Genomic DNA, 14102 nt, shown 5'->3' with positions numbered 1-14102 from the left:
CTGAATGACAAACAGAAAAAAAGGGATAATGGAACAGCAGAGCTGTCTGAACGCTTCTTCCTTCAAAATACAGTATACTGTGCATCCCACTGCAGCTGCAAATAGAGAGGAGAGAGAGGGGCTGCTTCTTCCTCTGCTGCACTATGGACCAGGCACAACTTTGCTAGAGGTGGAGGTGGGATTGTGTTTAATCCTTATTTAGAGCAACTGAACCTACAGACCACGAACCCACTCTGGATTAGAAGGGTAAAGAGAGCAAAGTGCTCGAGTGGGGGCAGTAGCCAGAAGTGTACTTCAAGAGATGCCTCATAGCTGGCAGAGAGAAGGAGATTTCCCAGTAGATACAGAGGAAATGGTGCTGTTTGCTCAGTCTGGGAAATTACTTGACATTATTGGACTAAAAAGCAAGACTGAAGGAAGGCATTATCTCCTGCTCAAACTGATTCACCTTTGATACCAGTTTAAGGTCTCACAAAGCAGACAAGCTCTCCCTCTAAGAGGGATCTCATTCTAGTTTAAAGATTGGGTTTATCTGGATATATTCTGGAGGCACTGGAGACCTCTGCAGTATTTATGTTCAAAAAAAGGTGGACAGTTTCACCTCATAAGCTAGCTGACTCATGAAGTCTTTAAATACCTACTTTAATGAAGGAGTAAATCAGCTTTTTCATCCCTCTTAATCTTTGGTATTTAAAAACACGTGAAACTAGGTAAAATCCCTTAATGTACATAATACCATTAATTATTAGGAAGAATGAGATAGAAGTTTCTAAGCAATAGGGGGAAAAAAGCACAAACAGGAAAGTCTATAGCTACACATCACTATGCAGAAACCATGCAGACACAAACAACTGAATGTCAACAGGCTCTGCAGACAAATTGCTAAATATAACACATGAAGCAAAGCTAGCGAAAGGAAAAGAAAATAGGTCAAGTGTACTGTTTTTCTGAGTCTTACCCAAAGAGGTCCCTGCACAGAAAAAGTGCAAAAGTGAAAGGAATCAGAGAAAAAAAAGAAAACCAACAAGAAAATTTTATGCAAAAGCTATGAACAACAGTGAACAATGCAAAAACCCACACCTAACAGTAGGCATGGCTCATCAGAGGAACAAACATACAAGACTGGTGAAATAAAAGGAAATATTCTAAAGACAAACAACGTAAGAAGATTTACAGATTCTCCTCTACTGAAATGTATCTGTGTCAGTTTAAGAAATATCCATTATTTGGATCTAATAAGTTATATTAATTTAACCTTTACATTACTAACATTCTACTTATAATGTTTCAGAACAGTATTCATTTAGTAGGGAATACCTAACATTAGTTAAACAAACTGTTTTTGGAAAAGTAATAGCAGGAAAAAATCCTAGACTTTTGGCACAAGTATCCTTTTTCATGAATTTACATAGAATAGATTTCTTCCTCAATGGGACACAGAAAAAATGCAAGCGAAAACACTGATTACACATCAACTACCCTCTACAATTCATTTTTCCCCATCGATGCCATCTGTCTTGGCCAAGAACCAGATTCCCATAAAATCATATAAAACTCATTCTTCTATTGTTTCCAACAATCCTTATCAGAACTCTTTCTAAAATGTGTTCATAGAACAAAGATATCAGATATCATATTTAGCTTTCATTAAAAAAAATACTCAATTGTATCAAAGAACACAAGTTAAAATTTTAACTTCAGTCTCTCTTACAGCACTATGCAGAAATTCTTATAGACCACTGGAATGTGGATAAATTGAAAGCATTGCTGCTATCAACCATTTGCAAGCAAACCTGCTTGCAGAGTTATTCTGAAATTAATTGCCCGGGATGCTTCCAGTAAACCATCCTCTTAAAAGAAAAGAGTAAATGACATGAAAAAGTATTTGTGCCATTGCTGCATTTTTCATAGTCTATGATCATTCAAATATTCAGACTAGTATTTTCTATTAAATTTTTTCAGATATAAGCATGTTTTGCGTTAATCAATTTAAAAAAGTATCATGACAAATTTTAAGTATTGTGAGAAATTATTAAAATTTAACATGAAGCAAATATTTAAGAGGAAATACAAAAACTCACTTGTATGGTTTCTGAGGCAGAATACTGATTCGAGTCTTGTCAAGTATCTTCTTTAATTTATTTCTTCCCCCAACGGTGTTGGCTTTGCTTTTCTTATTTACTTTTTCTAATCCTATTACCTGCTCCACATCAACGGCAAGGTCTGGGATAGAATAACGACTTGCCTTTTTAATATCACCAATTTTAGGCAGGTGGGGAGCACCATTTCTTTTTTCTTCTGACAACCGTGTTAAGAGTTCTTTAAAAACTGCACAAGACAGGAAAAGCGAGGAAAGAAAAAGAACAAAAATGTAAAAGACAGCTCAGTGCACCAGACCAGTTTAATATTAATCATTACAAAAAACTGACAGGATTAGGATATTCTGTCAATTCAAGTGTTAAATGAATTTAGATGTAAGACTTCAAAAAAAATATTTAAGAACAGCATTAATTTTCTGTAGTATGAATTAGAAAATCAGTACATTGGCCCAGCTCAGAATAGAAATACACTAGATGACCACATGGTTGCATGGATGGTGTCAACAGACGGACTTTGACCTTTCAACCTAAAGTCACAGGCTTCTGCAAAATAGTAGCACATCTAAAAAGAGCCCACTAGACAAAAATGAGATAGGAAAGCTAACAACTAAGAGGCAGGTTTTAAAAAGATAGCCAGCAACAAAAAGCGCTCAGATGGACAAGAAATTATTAGCAACAGGATAAAGAAATCAGAAATTGGAGGGGAAACTGCAACAAAGTCATAAGAAAAATATAATATTGAGACACCTTGGATGTTTGACAGGGCTGTTGCGTCCATCGGCCAGATATACAAATAAACCTCTAAGACTCCCTCGGCTCCCCAGCAAAGAGTCATCGCTGAGGCAGAAACACCTGATGAAGTTGTGAATTAGTTCTGCTGCAGCAACTTTTAGCTTCACAAAAATGTTGATATATTTAAACAGATCAAACCAAACTATGTGGAGGTCAAGTCAAATATTCTGAGTGTGAGAGGAAGTCTCCATATATAAATGGAAAAATAATCTGATGAGTTGATTTGTAATAATAAACGAAAACTGATAATTAAAACCAAGGCGTTGTAGAAAAAGGGGGAACAAGGGCAACCAGCTAAGGATGAGCATTAGGGGCTAGGTTTTACTATTATGTATTAAATTTGTCCTTAATATTCATCCTTATCTCCAGAGGTACACAACAAATCACCAAGAGACTTCAAAAGCTTCAAATAAGACACACAAAGAAAAGCGGAGGAGAGTAATCCGAGGCAATAACCGTACCGTCGAATAGGAGCTGGGGGCTGGAGAGACAAATTAGATTCAGATAAGAAGATGCTCTTTAAAAAAAAAACAGGAAACTCTCCTTTTGGGATTTGTTGATAAGGAATACTGCATGCAATACACAAAGTAACTGTTCTGAGACTCTGCTATGATGCGATTTCAGTGTTTGGAGTGGAGCCACAAGATTAAAGACTTTGAAAACCTCAACTTCTGAAGAAAATGGGTTTAATCTTAAACATCCTAAAGCAACACATGAGATCCAAAAACCTAGTGTGTGAAGGATGGTTACACAGAACTTATACCTAGAGAAACAAGCACATACTGCCAAACAGGCATATACAGATATACTAAGAAATGCCTTAATTATTAGAAATAATTGAAATATTAGAATCTTTGCTGTAAAGCAAAAAAAAAACCTTCCCAGGAAATAGATTTGACAAATGACTTCTGGAGATAACCTAAGTATATTTAATAAGCGCAGTGACGTCCTGTGGTAATATTCTGCCCTACTTATTTGCAATAAAGAACTTGATTCTGAATGAGATACTTGGATTATTTATATAGTTTAGTGATGTGTTCCCCCCAAGTATCCAGTGATTTAAAAAAAAAAAAAAAAAAAAAAAAATCAAACAAACCCCACAAACTGTTAATTACTTATGATGCTAACTGAGGTCCTGAGCTGCTTAAAGACTCCTTCATGACTGTGTTAGTACTTATTAGAGAAAGAAATAAAGAGAATAGATTTGGAGGGTTAGAAAGATTGTTTTCACCTAGCTGGCAAGAAAGTTTTTATTAAACTTGTTGCACTTATTGTAGGCATGGACTGAAAAACTGTGAGCAAATTCAGCAGACAGATTAAGATCAGTGATAAACTGAAATTCCAAAAGAGGCTTCTTTCTTGAGAAAGGACTAAAAGTTACACGTACAAACACATTTTATAAGTTCGAGCTAAATGGTCGCATTATTTCCTCTTAATTCAGAAATGTGCACTTGTGAGTGAAGTCACTTCATATAAGACCCTGTTCATAAATTTTTCTCTGCAATTGTGATCTAAGGTATTTTAGGACTTGCAAGCCTCCTTCTTCTATGCTCCCCAGTGCAAACTATTTAAAACAATAATAAAAAAAAAAAATTAAGACCCCCATCTAAATTAGAACAGAAAGTAGAATAAAAAGTGCACACAAACTTACCAAATAAATTGGTTTTCACAGTGATAGACAGATGAGTGTTATTTCTAAGGATTTCCATGGCTTTTGACAGCTGAATGTTTTCAAAGTTTTGACCATTCACTTCCAGTATCTAAAAATACAGACAGTGGGTTTTTTATTTAGCTAAGAGAAAGGGGAAAAAAAAGGGAAAAAAAATAAAAATTACATACCTGGTCTCCACGTTTCAAGCCTGCTTCTGTAGCTTTACTACCGAAATCAACACTGTCAACAAAGATTCCAAATCCCTTTTCTGATCCTCCCAGCAAGATAAAAGGCAAAGGGGCTTCTCGAGATGGCTTTGTTAAGGTTATCAATCTTCGTTTAGCTTTAGCAGCACAAGCAATATTTAACAGCCTCAAATGTCCACCCATTTTCTACAAAAGAAAAGCACAATGAATTACGTATAACAACACCCTAGCTACTCCCTGCCACCCCAAATTGTCAGAAAAAACCCTCACTCTTACCTCCCTCTCCAAATTGTTCTCAAATTCTTCCAGAAATCGAGTCATAGCAGGATCTCCTTCAAAATCATTGAAGTGATTGTTCACCCACAACAATACTACCCGTGTAACCTGAAAATTAATCAATAATACAAATATTTTCCAGGAATGCTCAGAACAGCACTAGTGCCAAGTCCTTTAAAAATACTGCTCCTTAAAGACCCTGTAAGTTTCCATTGAAACCCTAAATATGATATATATGCACCCAAACCTAACTTTACTAATATGCAATCATTTACCAGCAGGACAGAACTAATTAAGTATTAAGATTGCTTTTACTTGTATAAGCAACTGTATGTTGTATTTCATAAAGAATACTTTGAGTTAGAAAATTAACACTGGCTATATCAAGTTTGACTGAGTAGGGAATAGAGCACACAAGTACAATGCAATGAGTTAGATCTATTTCTGAGTTATAACAACAATTTCCTGTTCATGTCCATTTCCAAATCTGCTTAATTCTTCGAGCACATGATCACAAAGCTTCTGGTATTGCTTTATATTGGCTCTTGAATCTCACAAATCTTTAGATAAGCCACCATTAACTTAATTAGGCATTTACCTGTGTAAAAGAGCTATTGTTAGTTTAGAGAGGTAGGAAAAATGAGCTATTGTGAGAAGCAGGAAAGAGGACTTAACAGCAAATACATGCAATTCTTTTCCTTAGAGTCAATCTTTCAGGTTACTACTCCTTCCTTCTCCACCCCTACTCTCTCCAAGCAACTACAATTATCAAGTGCAGAACAATCTTAGCTGGTATATTACAATTTGTTAGGAAAAAAAACCCCTAAAGGAATACTATCGATTAATATTACTGAAGGTAAAGTCACAAAATAAGAGCCACGATTTTAAAAAAATATATGCTTCCACTCTACAATTTTATTTTGGTATGTGATTTGACCTGGAACATCAGCAGCACTTGTCCTGACAAAATACAAGATTTTTTTATGTCTCGAATTAATATTGATTCATGCTATTTTTAAAAACTCCTGAATATAAAATGGATGTGCCATTCAAAGTTATCTTAAAAATACAGCTGCATTTTTTCTGTTATGATGGGTTAGTAGGGGAAAGCCCTCAAACATTTCAAAAACTAGAGCTTAAGAAGAAAATCTCATACGAATTTTAACCAGCTAAAGCTAACCACTGTCCATTCTCTGCATCTGCACAACATCTAAATCTCTGCAACCTCCTAAGCTAAAGATTTGACACCAGGCATCCAAAACCCAAACCCTGACACCATTATGGAAGCTGTACAGTTTATTGTGTTTATAGAGTTTCCAAGTAGTTTCCCTTTTATCCCAGAAAAGCAAGTGAATTCAGAAGAATTGCCAAAATTCATGACCCATCAAATCAAGTACTTCAGAACTCCTCGAGAGCTCAGATTTCTAACAGGAGGCAACTGCACAGCACGATGAGTTGCAGCTCCAGCCACAGGGATGTAGGCTAGGGGTGGCATTTCTGTCATATTTGAGATTTTTCTATCTTTGAAATTGAAGATGAGCTGCCTTTCTGTTAAACATCTGTGGTGTTTTTCATTAATGTGGATGACATTGGAAGATCCAGACAATGTCTGGTTAAATTTAGCCTAATTGCAGACATTTAAAATTGGCTGGGAAGTTGCAAGCCATACCATGTAATATATTTTAAATCACTGCAAGGACAGCTTCAATATCAACGCTCCTGACAAAGTTGGGACTTACCACGGTACACAAAAGACACTGCACTGGAAAGAGTTGAACAGTGACTTCCAGCGGAATGTCATTACTTGTATCACAACCAGACACAGCATTAAAAGAGGATTAAAGTCAAGTACCCTGCTTCTGGGCAAAATCCACAGTAAAGCTGTATCTCAAATGTCCCAGTCTGATTCCTACCGAATTCTGATCGTCCTCAGGTAGTTTTACCCGCCCCTTCTCCCTTTTCTCACTGCCTATCAGCTCCTAATAGAAAACAGCCAAAATCTTCCAGATTCCTTGTTCCTTGCTTGCTTATCTCCACTCGTCCCAAGCTGTTCTCTGACTCTTGCCTTTTTGTCAGCGCTACTCGGTGTCAGAAAGGGTTGGTTACTGAGATGGCAGAACAAAGAGCTGCTCTGTTTTCAGACCTGATACCAGCAACTGTGCTGGCTCATGCTTTTACAGAGGCTGAGGGGATTATCCATTGGAGGACAAGAAAAATAAGGTTAAAGATGAACTCCAACATTATAGCTCTGAAGCTGTAACAAGCCTATGCTAAACAATATTAGCTGCAAAGCCTAGCCTCTCTGCCAAATGTAAGATCCTTCCCCCAAGGCACAGATATGCTACCATTTCTAGAAGAAATGCCCAGATTTAAATAAAAGGTGAAACCCAAATTTCTCTTCAACCTTATTGATATAATTCCCTTGGTTTCAAATTTGCAAAAAACATCTTGACATTTTCACTAGGGCTTTTTTACATATAAGAAAGTCGTATACAAGTGAAAATAAAGCATTACAGTGTGAAGCACAGTATAGCCTCAACAGACAGTGCAATCAGTGTGCCAAACTAGCTATACAGGGCCTTATTCTTCCTTCGTGGCAGTTCTGTTTAGGGAAGAGGATGTTTGATTGCTTTTTTGTGTTTGGGTTGGACTTTTTAATGCTATGTAAGGTTCAACAGATTCTTAACAATGGCTACATTTTCTAGTGTCTTTATACAAACATAAATTATCACAAAATGTTTGCCAAGTTGTGCTAACTAGTAATATGTATGGAAAACACAGAACTTAGTTATATGCTCAAATTTCAAGACACAATAGAATGCTATTGAATTATATTAAATAAAAAGAGAGAGCTGGGGGTTGTTCAGCCTGGAGAAGAGAAGGCTCCAGGGAGAGTTTATTGCAGCCTTTCAGTACTTAAAGGGGTCTTACAGGAAAGATGGGGGCAAACTTCTTAGCAGGGCCTGTTGTGATAGCACAAGGGATAATGGCTTTAAACTAAAAGAGGGCAGATTTAGACTAGATATAAGAAAGAAAAGTTTTACAATGAGGGTGCTGAAACACTGGCACAGGTTGCCCAGAGAGGTGGTAAATGCCCCATCCCTGGAAACATTCAAGGTCAGGTGGGACGGGGCTCTGAGCAACCTGATCTAGATGAAGATGTCCCTGCTCACTGCCAGTGGGTTTGGACTAGATGACCTTTAAAGGTCCCTTCCGACCCAAACTATTCTATGATTCTATGATTAGTACTTAAATAAAATACAATAAGGAAAATAAATAAGGAAAAAGCATTTTCTTAGTTTTATCCATATATTCTGCCATTAAAATATGTCACCAGCTACCTGTGTCTCATTCAGTTTAGTCACTCCCTCTAAAACTTATTTTATTCTTAATAGCCTACGTTTCAGTGCAAATGCTAGCAGGTATGAAATTCAGGGGATTTAACCTTATCCCTGAGGCTGGGGTCATTGAACCACTCCAACAACTTCTTGCCCACTTCCATTGGGCTGGAAAGAAAGGTCCGATATGTCAACAGGAAGTCTTCTATAAACGTTGGGTCTACCACAGAATGTTCTTCCACCAAATGCATTGTTAACCTTTCAGCTGTTCCCTATAAAAAAAAAAAAAAAAAAAAGACAAACAAAACCAACCACACCTTAGTTATTAAAATAGGTTTTCGATAAATGCAAATTTGTTTTCTCGTAACATACTGAAGATGCATTACACTAGAAAGGATATTGGCATCTATTGACTGATGAGCTAAGCAACATAACAGCGTAACCACTGTGATAAGAAATGCAAAAAAAATCTGTAATTGAATTGTAGAAATCACCTAGACATCAATGTGCATAATCGTAAAGAGAAGAATGAGAAATACTAACTGTCTACTTTCAAACAAATATTTTTCTAATATATATCTCAACTAATCCTGAACCTAACTTGCCAAGTTAAGAAATTTATAGAACACAGACTTTTGCAAGACACTCCCTCTTTTGCTTTTACCTTGATGACAATGTGACCTTTTCTCGTTCCAGTGCGGTCAAGCTCCCTGTGCTCCTTCACCATCACAATCTCCCCTTCCTCTTCCACCTTCTGCATGTTCTTTTCCACTTGATTGAGGATGCGGCAATAATCTTGCTGGGCTATACAAACAAACTGGAAAGAATCATTGCGCACCGATATTAAAAGGTAAAATCTTCAGAAAAGCTTTTAGACTTAAGATGCAAGTACTCTATTAATAGCAAAGATAAAGTAGTTTCTCAACCAGCAGTGAGCCAAATTTATCTTTCCAGCAGTTCGGCTGTAGTAAGCAGATGAATACACAAGCACAGTACTTCCACTACAACCTTGCAGTTAGAGGAGACCAAGATTCATCAGAGCAAAATGATTTAGCATTATCGGACATTTTTGTTTAGCTGCTTTGACCTCTCCTCTGCTGGAGATGAAGCTCAGTATCTCAGCTGCTATTTTTTAATCCCCTGCAAGCTTTTGTGTGGTATTTAGAAGGGTTAACAATTGAAGGGAAAACCTACCTTTTATTTTTTATGCCTATTGCTATTGTAAACAATTTTCATTCTTCGTAGCTATTTATTAATAAAATCAATCATTAAGAAAACTAACACTTATTCAATTACCTGAGCGCAGGCACACAGAAACAAACTACTTCTGGATTAAAGCATACAGCAGGAAAAATATTTTCTACAGGTACCTGCCCAGCCAAGAATAAGTGCAAGAATAAATATCTTAAGAATATTCCTAGCACCTACACTATGCAAATATAATTAAGACCACCCACAACACACTATGAATTACCTTCTATAACTTGTTAAAGTTTTACACCTTTGTCTCATTAGTCTTAGACAAACTAAACTGTCTTTATATATGAACTTGGGTATTTAACTGAAAGGAAATAACGGTGTTTCTTCTGCTTGGAAACTTGTTAAATCATCATGTACATACTTGGGACAAAGGCATGAGATTCAGAGATAATATTTTCTCCTGCATTTACATCATTCATTTACATACCCTTTGTATTTCCAGTAGCTAGTAGTAGCCGAAACAGAAGTCCCAGAGTTTGGATTTGTTGCAAGACATTATCTTAACAAGGTACCATTTATGCACTTTTTGGAAGTTAGATGGGCAAACTAAACCAGGTGACTCCATTAACCCACATTAACACCCAATTTCACAGGGCATCTACTAGAAGCTATATGCCATGAGAAGCACTCCTTTCATCTGACTGTTTGTGCTATAGTAAAAGGCATTTCCCTTGAAAGGCCAGAGTAGCTGAAACTAGAAGATCTTCCACTCAAACCATGGGAGAGGAAGCCTGTATTACTTTAAGATTCAATAGCTAAGTCAACTAAGGAAGAATGGCTATTACCTGTAGAAATAAAAGAGTCTGTGACTGCTAATGGACCTTGAGATCCTACTAAGGGAAAGTTTGATGCAATGGATGTATGCAAAAGGCTGCTGGGCCTCAAGTTCTTGAGAAAGCATGCAGGCTCTTCATCCAAAATAATCCCTATCCACATGAAGAAAATTCAATTTCCCAGACCGTGGGTATGCAGGAGCCGTATTTCCCAACTACTGTACAGGGTTACACACTGGAGATTTTACATATATTCAGTTTAAAATATAACCGTGCCTGGCTATCGAGTTGCATTACACCTATATGTATGTGATTTTGCATGTATTACAGTCCAACACTCTACCTGGCAGTCATCCACTTTGGTTCTCATCACTCCTTTCATATATTCTTTTTCCATGGTAGGGGAAACACCAAAACTGTTCCCCATGCAGAGTATTTCTGTTCTTCCATCAGGGTATGTCACCTCCACAGACCCATTCAAAATGACTGACCAGGAATCCAGCTACAAATCAAATAGTGCAGGATACATGAAGACTGAATCACTTAACACTGTAACATCATACTATATAGATACAACCCTCACAATTTTTTAGCGCCTATTAAAAACATTTATAAGCTAGTTTACCTTAAACGTGTGGCTATTTCCAGCTCAAGAAAACTGGGTTCTTAAGTTTACCTTTAATGTTAAGAGTTTATGTAAGACTGTAAAATAAATATTAAAAAAAAAGAATGTTCATATTTTTAAACACCACTTAAACACTGAAATAAACTTCCCAAATCACCTCCAATAGGCAGGAAGCATTTTGTACATTATGAAGAGTCTTTTCTTATGCTTTTATTGCATAAGAAATGTTGTGTCAGTACTTAAACAAAAGCTTTCAAAGTAATCCAGAACAAAAAGGGGCTTAATTTACCTGCTCAATGTTACTTTTTCTTTTCTTTCTTTTTTTTTTTTTTTTAAAAAAAAGCCACAAAAGAGGAGGTTAACCCGGTGGAATCTGGGATGTCTGGTATAATAGGACAATCCAAAGCAACTTCTACTGACCTCTTCCCCATCGTTTAGTACAATAGTTCCTGCTCTCTCCACAACTGCAAACACCATTACAGCACAGAGCTCTCTCCTCACTGACATTGTCATGTTGGCAAAAGCAGGCAATTGATGCATGAATTCCAGTAGTTGTTCTGAAGGAGAAAAAGCCCACTGAGTCGTGCATGTCAAAACAACAAAGCACAGTAAAGACAGTTCTTCAGCAAGATGCCTGAGGCTACTTAAGCTAAAATGCTGCACAATCGTTTCTGTATACTAATAAATCATGTACAGTGGCCTGTTGTAATTACTGGGTATTTTGTAGACACAGACTGGCTGGTCATATCATCAATAGAAGCCCTGCAAAGTAAAAGTCAGCATAATGGAAGAATTGTAATGTAACCAAGATCTCTGAATACAACCAACGATATTTGCAATACTCCAGCCAGGGCAATAACTCTCTGAAGACTATGATAGGCCCACATAAAACACAGCAAGACATTAAGAAGGGAAATTTCACAAAACTGAGCAAGTTCACTGGTAAAGCTACCCCTTCCTAGTCTAGACTAGTAAATTGTACTTGACTATCATCTGACGGATTCACAAAGTTCCCCTTGGAGGGATCAAACAGGATTACTGTCTTCAAGGTGACTACTGCTGCTGTCTTCTGCGTGCACTGGAGTTGCATTTGTACTCAACAGTGAATTTCTCCCACATTTTTCGTTTTTACATTGTTCATAACTACAGAACTCAATTTTTCTCAGGAGTCCTGCTGAGGGATTATATCTCCTAAATGCTAGACATTTTTGCATTCCGTTTGATCTAAAAAAAAAAAAAAAACTACTGAAAGTAGTCATTAAGACCCCATCTTTTTCCTGAATTTTTACTCAGAATCACAGAATGGTTGAGATTGGAAGGGACCTCCGGAGGTCATCTGGTCAAACCCGCCTACTCAAGCAGGGCCACCTACAGCCAATTGCCCAGGACCATGTCCAGATGGCTTTTGAATACCTCCGAGGAGGGAGACTGTCACCTCTCTTGGCAACCTGTGCAGTGCTCAGTCACAGTAAAAAAACAGTGCTTCCTGACGGTCAGATGGAGCCTCTGTTTTCAGTTTGTGCCCCTTGCCACTTCTCCTCTCACTGGGTACCACTGAGAAGAGCCTGGCTCTGCCTTCCTTACACCCTCACTTCAGGTACTTGTATGCCTTGATGAGATCCCTCTGAGCCTCCTCTTCTCTAATCATAGCAAATTAGTTTGATTAGATGCACATTTACGTAAAAGTCTTAATGGCTCCAATGTTTAACACAAATGTATATCTGGTTAAAAACAGACACAACATCACAACTTACAGTTAACAAATCTCATGTGATAAGCATCCAGTGTTGACGTTAATGTTGACTTTGCCAAGGTTCTGTCTGTTTTCCAGTACACATTGATGTTTACTTCATAAACCAGTTCTGCTATCAATTAGGAGTTGAAGCTTGAGATTGAAAGGGCCAGCAACTAATAGTTTTCACCCATATTATGTGTGTTTTCCTCTTGTCCTTTGGTTGTACTCATTCACTGGCTGAATTCATGGCATTTATAAAACACCTTACAGAATAAACACTAAATTTACCAACTACAAAAGCCAGTGATTAAAATAAAAGCTCAAGCTCAAAAAGTCACTTTTTTTTTTAGTTAAGAAGAACAAGTTTGACAGCATTTTACTACATTGCAATACTTACCAATGTCATCATCTGTCCTGTCTATTGGGTCTTTCTCCAAGCAGTCTCTAACAATATCTCTACTCATCAAAGGATCTGATGCCCTTTCAATGTCTTCTTCGTCATCATCATCCTCAGAATCCACTGCTGTCTCTGGCAACCCACTGAGATCCATATCACCAGCCTCACTTTCTGTAGCCTAAATTCATGTATAAACAATCAAGAAAAAATGAAAACATTCAAATGTGATCTTCACTGCTACAGTTTTCTAGTTAAATGTACAGAAATAAATTCTATCACTTTACAGATCACTCAGATTCACTCAATATTTTTATATTGCTTTCTTCTTTACATGTCTTTTTAAAAGAACTAACAATTAATCAACCCAAACCCATTGTTTAAACAGGGCTTTTAACACTTGTTTCAATCAGCCACACATAAACAGGATTCAACAGGCATTATTTAATCAGTAGGTCTTGGGGGAATTGAAGGCAGTTATATTTCAAGTAACAAGTTATTGGAATATTAGCTGAATATAAATTTAAATCAACAGTTCATTTAAAACAATTTTTCATTCCTATCCCAACTTTACATTTTCACACACTTAGGAATGCAATGTAATTTTAAGTAGACAGCTTTGGGAACTACATACAGCATCAAAATGCTACAACAATTTTGCTATCTCCCAGTAACCTAGGACTGTATTTTCCTTTTATGATTGCAGTTGAACATAGTTAAATATGGCTTTCATTTGCCGATAAACTGGGTAAGAAATTACAGATGCAGAAAAAATGCAAAGTCACAGCTTAAACACCACAGACTACACAGAATATCTGGCAAACTTAACTTCCTTTAAATTGTCTTAAAATGAAGGAAAACATAGTCCATATATAGCCTGAGGTCATTAGCATAGCACCTAAAGGTAAATACATTTTAATGATTCAGTTTTAAGACCAAACACTTAGTAAATC

At 36.9% G+C, this 14102-nt stretch overlaps 1 protein-coding gene across 1 annotated transcript in view; it reads right to left on the bottom strand.

Annotated features, from left to right (window-relative positions):
- RAPGEF2 (Rap guanine nucleotide exchange factor (GEF) 2) overlaps positions 1-14102 on the bottom strand; it is a 68666-nt gene that overhangs the window by 24391 nt on the left and 30173 nt on the right. Inside the window, exons 3-11 of the mRNA XM_009893721.1 lie at positions 13153-13330; positions 11441-11577; positions 10739-10897; positions 9027-9179; positions 8470-8634; positions 5025-5132; positions 4731-4934; positions 4543-4651; positions 2082-2328 (exon numbers count right to left, since the gene is read on the bottom strand). Of these exons, the coding sequence (XP_009892023.1) occupies positions 2082-2328; positions 4543-4651; positions 4731-4934; positions 5025-5132; positions 8470-8634; positions 9027-9179; positions 10739-10897; positions 11441-11577; positions 13153-13330 (1460 nt within the window). The remainder of the gene's footprint in view (positions 1-2081; positions 2329-4542; positions 4652-4730; positions 4935-5024; positions 5133-8469; positions 8635-9026; positions 9180-10738; positions 10898-11440; positions 11578-13152; positions 13331-14102) is intronic.

The sequence above is a fragment of the Charadrius vociferus genome, unplaced genomic scaffold, assembly GCF_000708025.1.
Source record: "Charadrius vociferus isolate BGI_N301 unplaced genomic scaffold, ASM70802v2 scaffold59, whole genome shotgun sequence".
In the NCBI taxonomy this organism is placed as follows: Eukaryota; Metazoa; Chordata; class Aves; order Charadriiformes; family Charadriidae; genus Charadrius; species Charadrius vociferus.
This window is presented reverse-complemented; position numbering and strand designations above follow the sequence as displayed.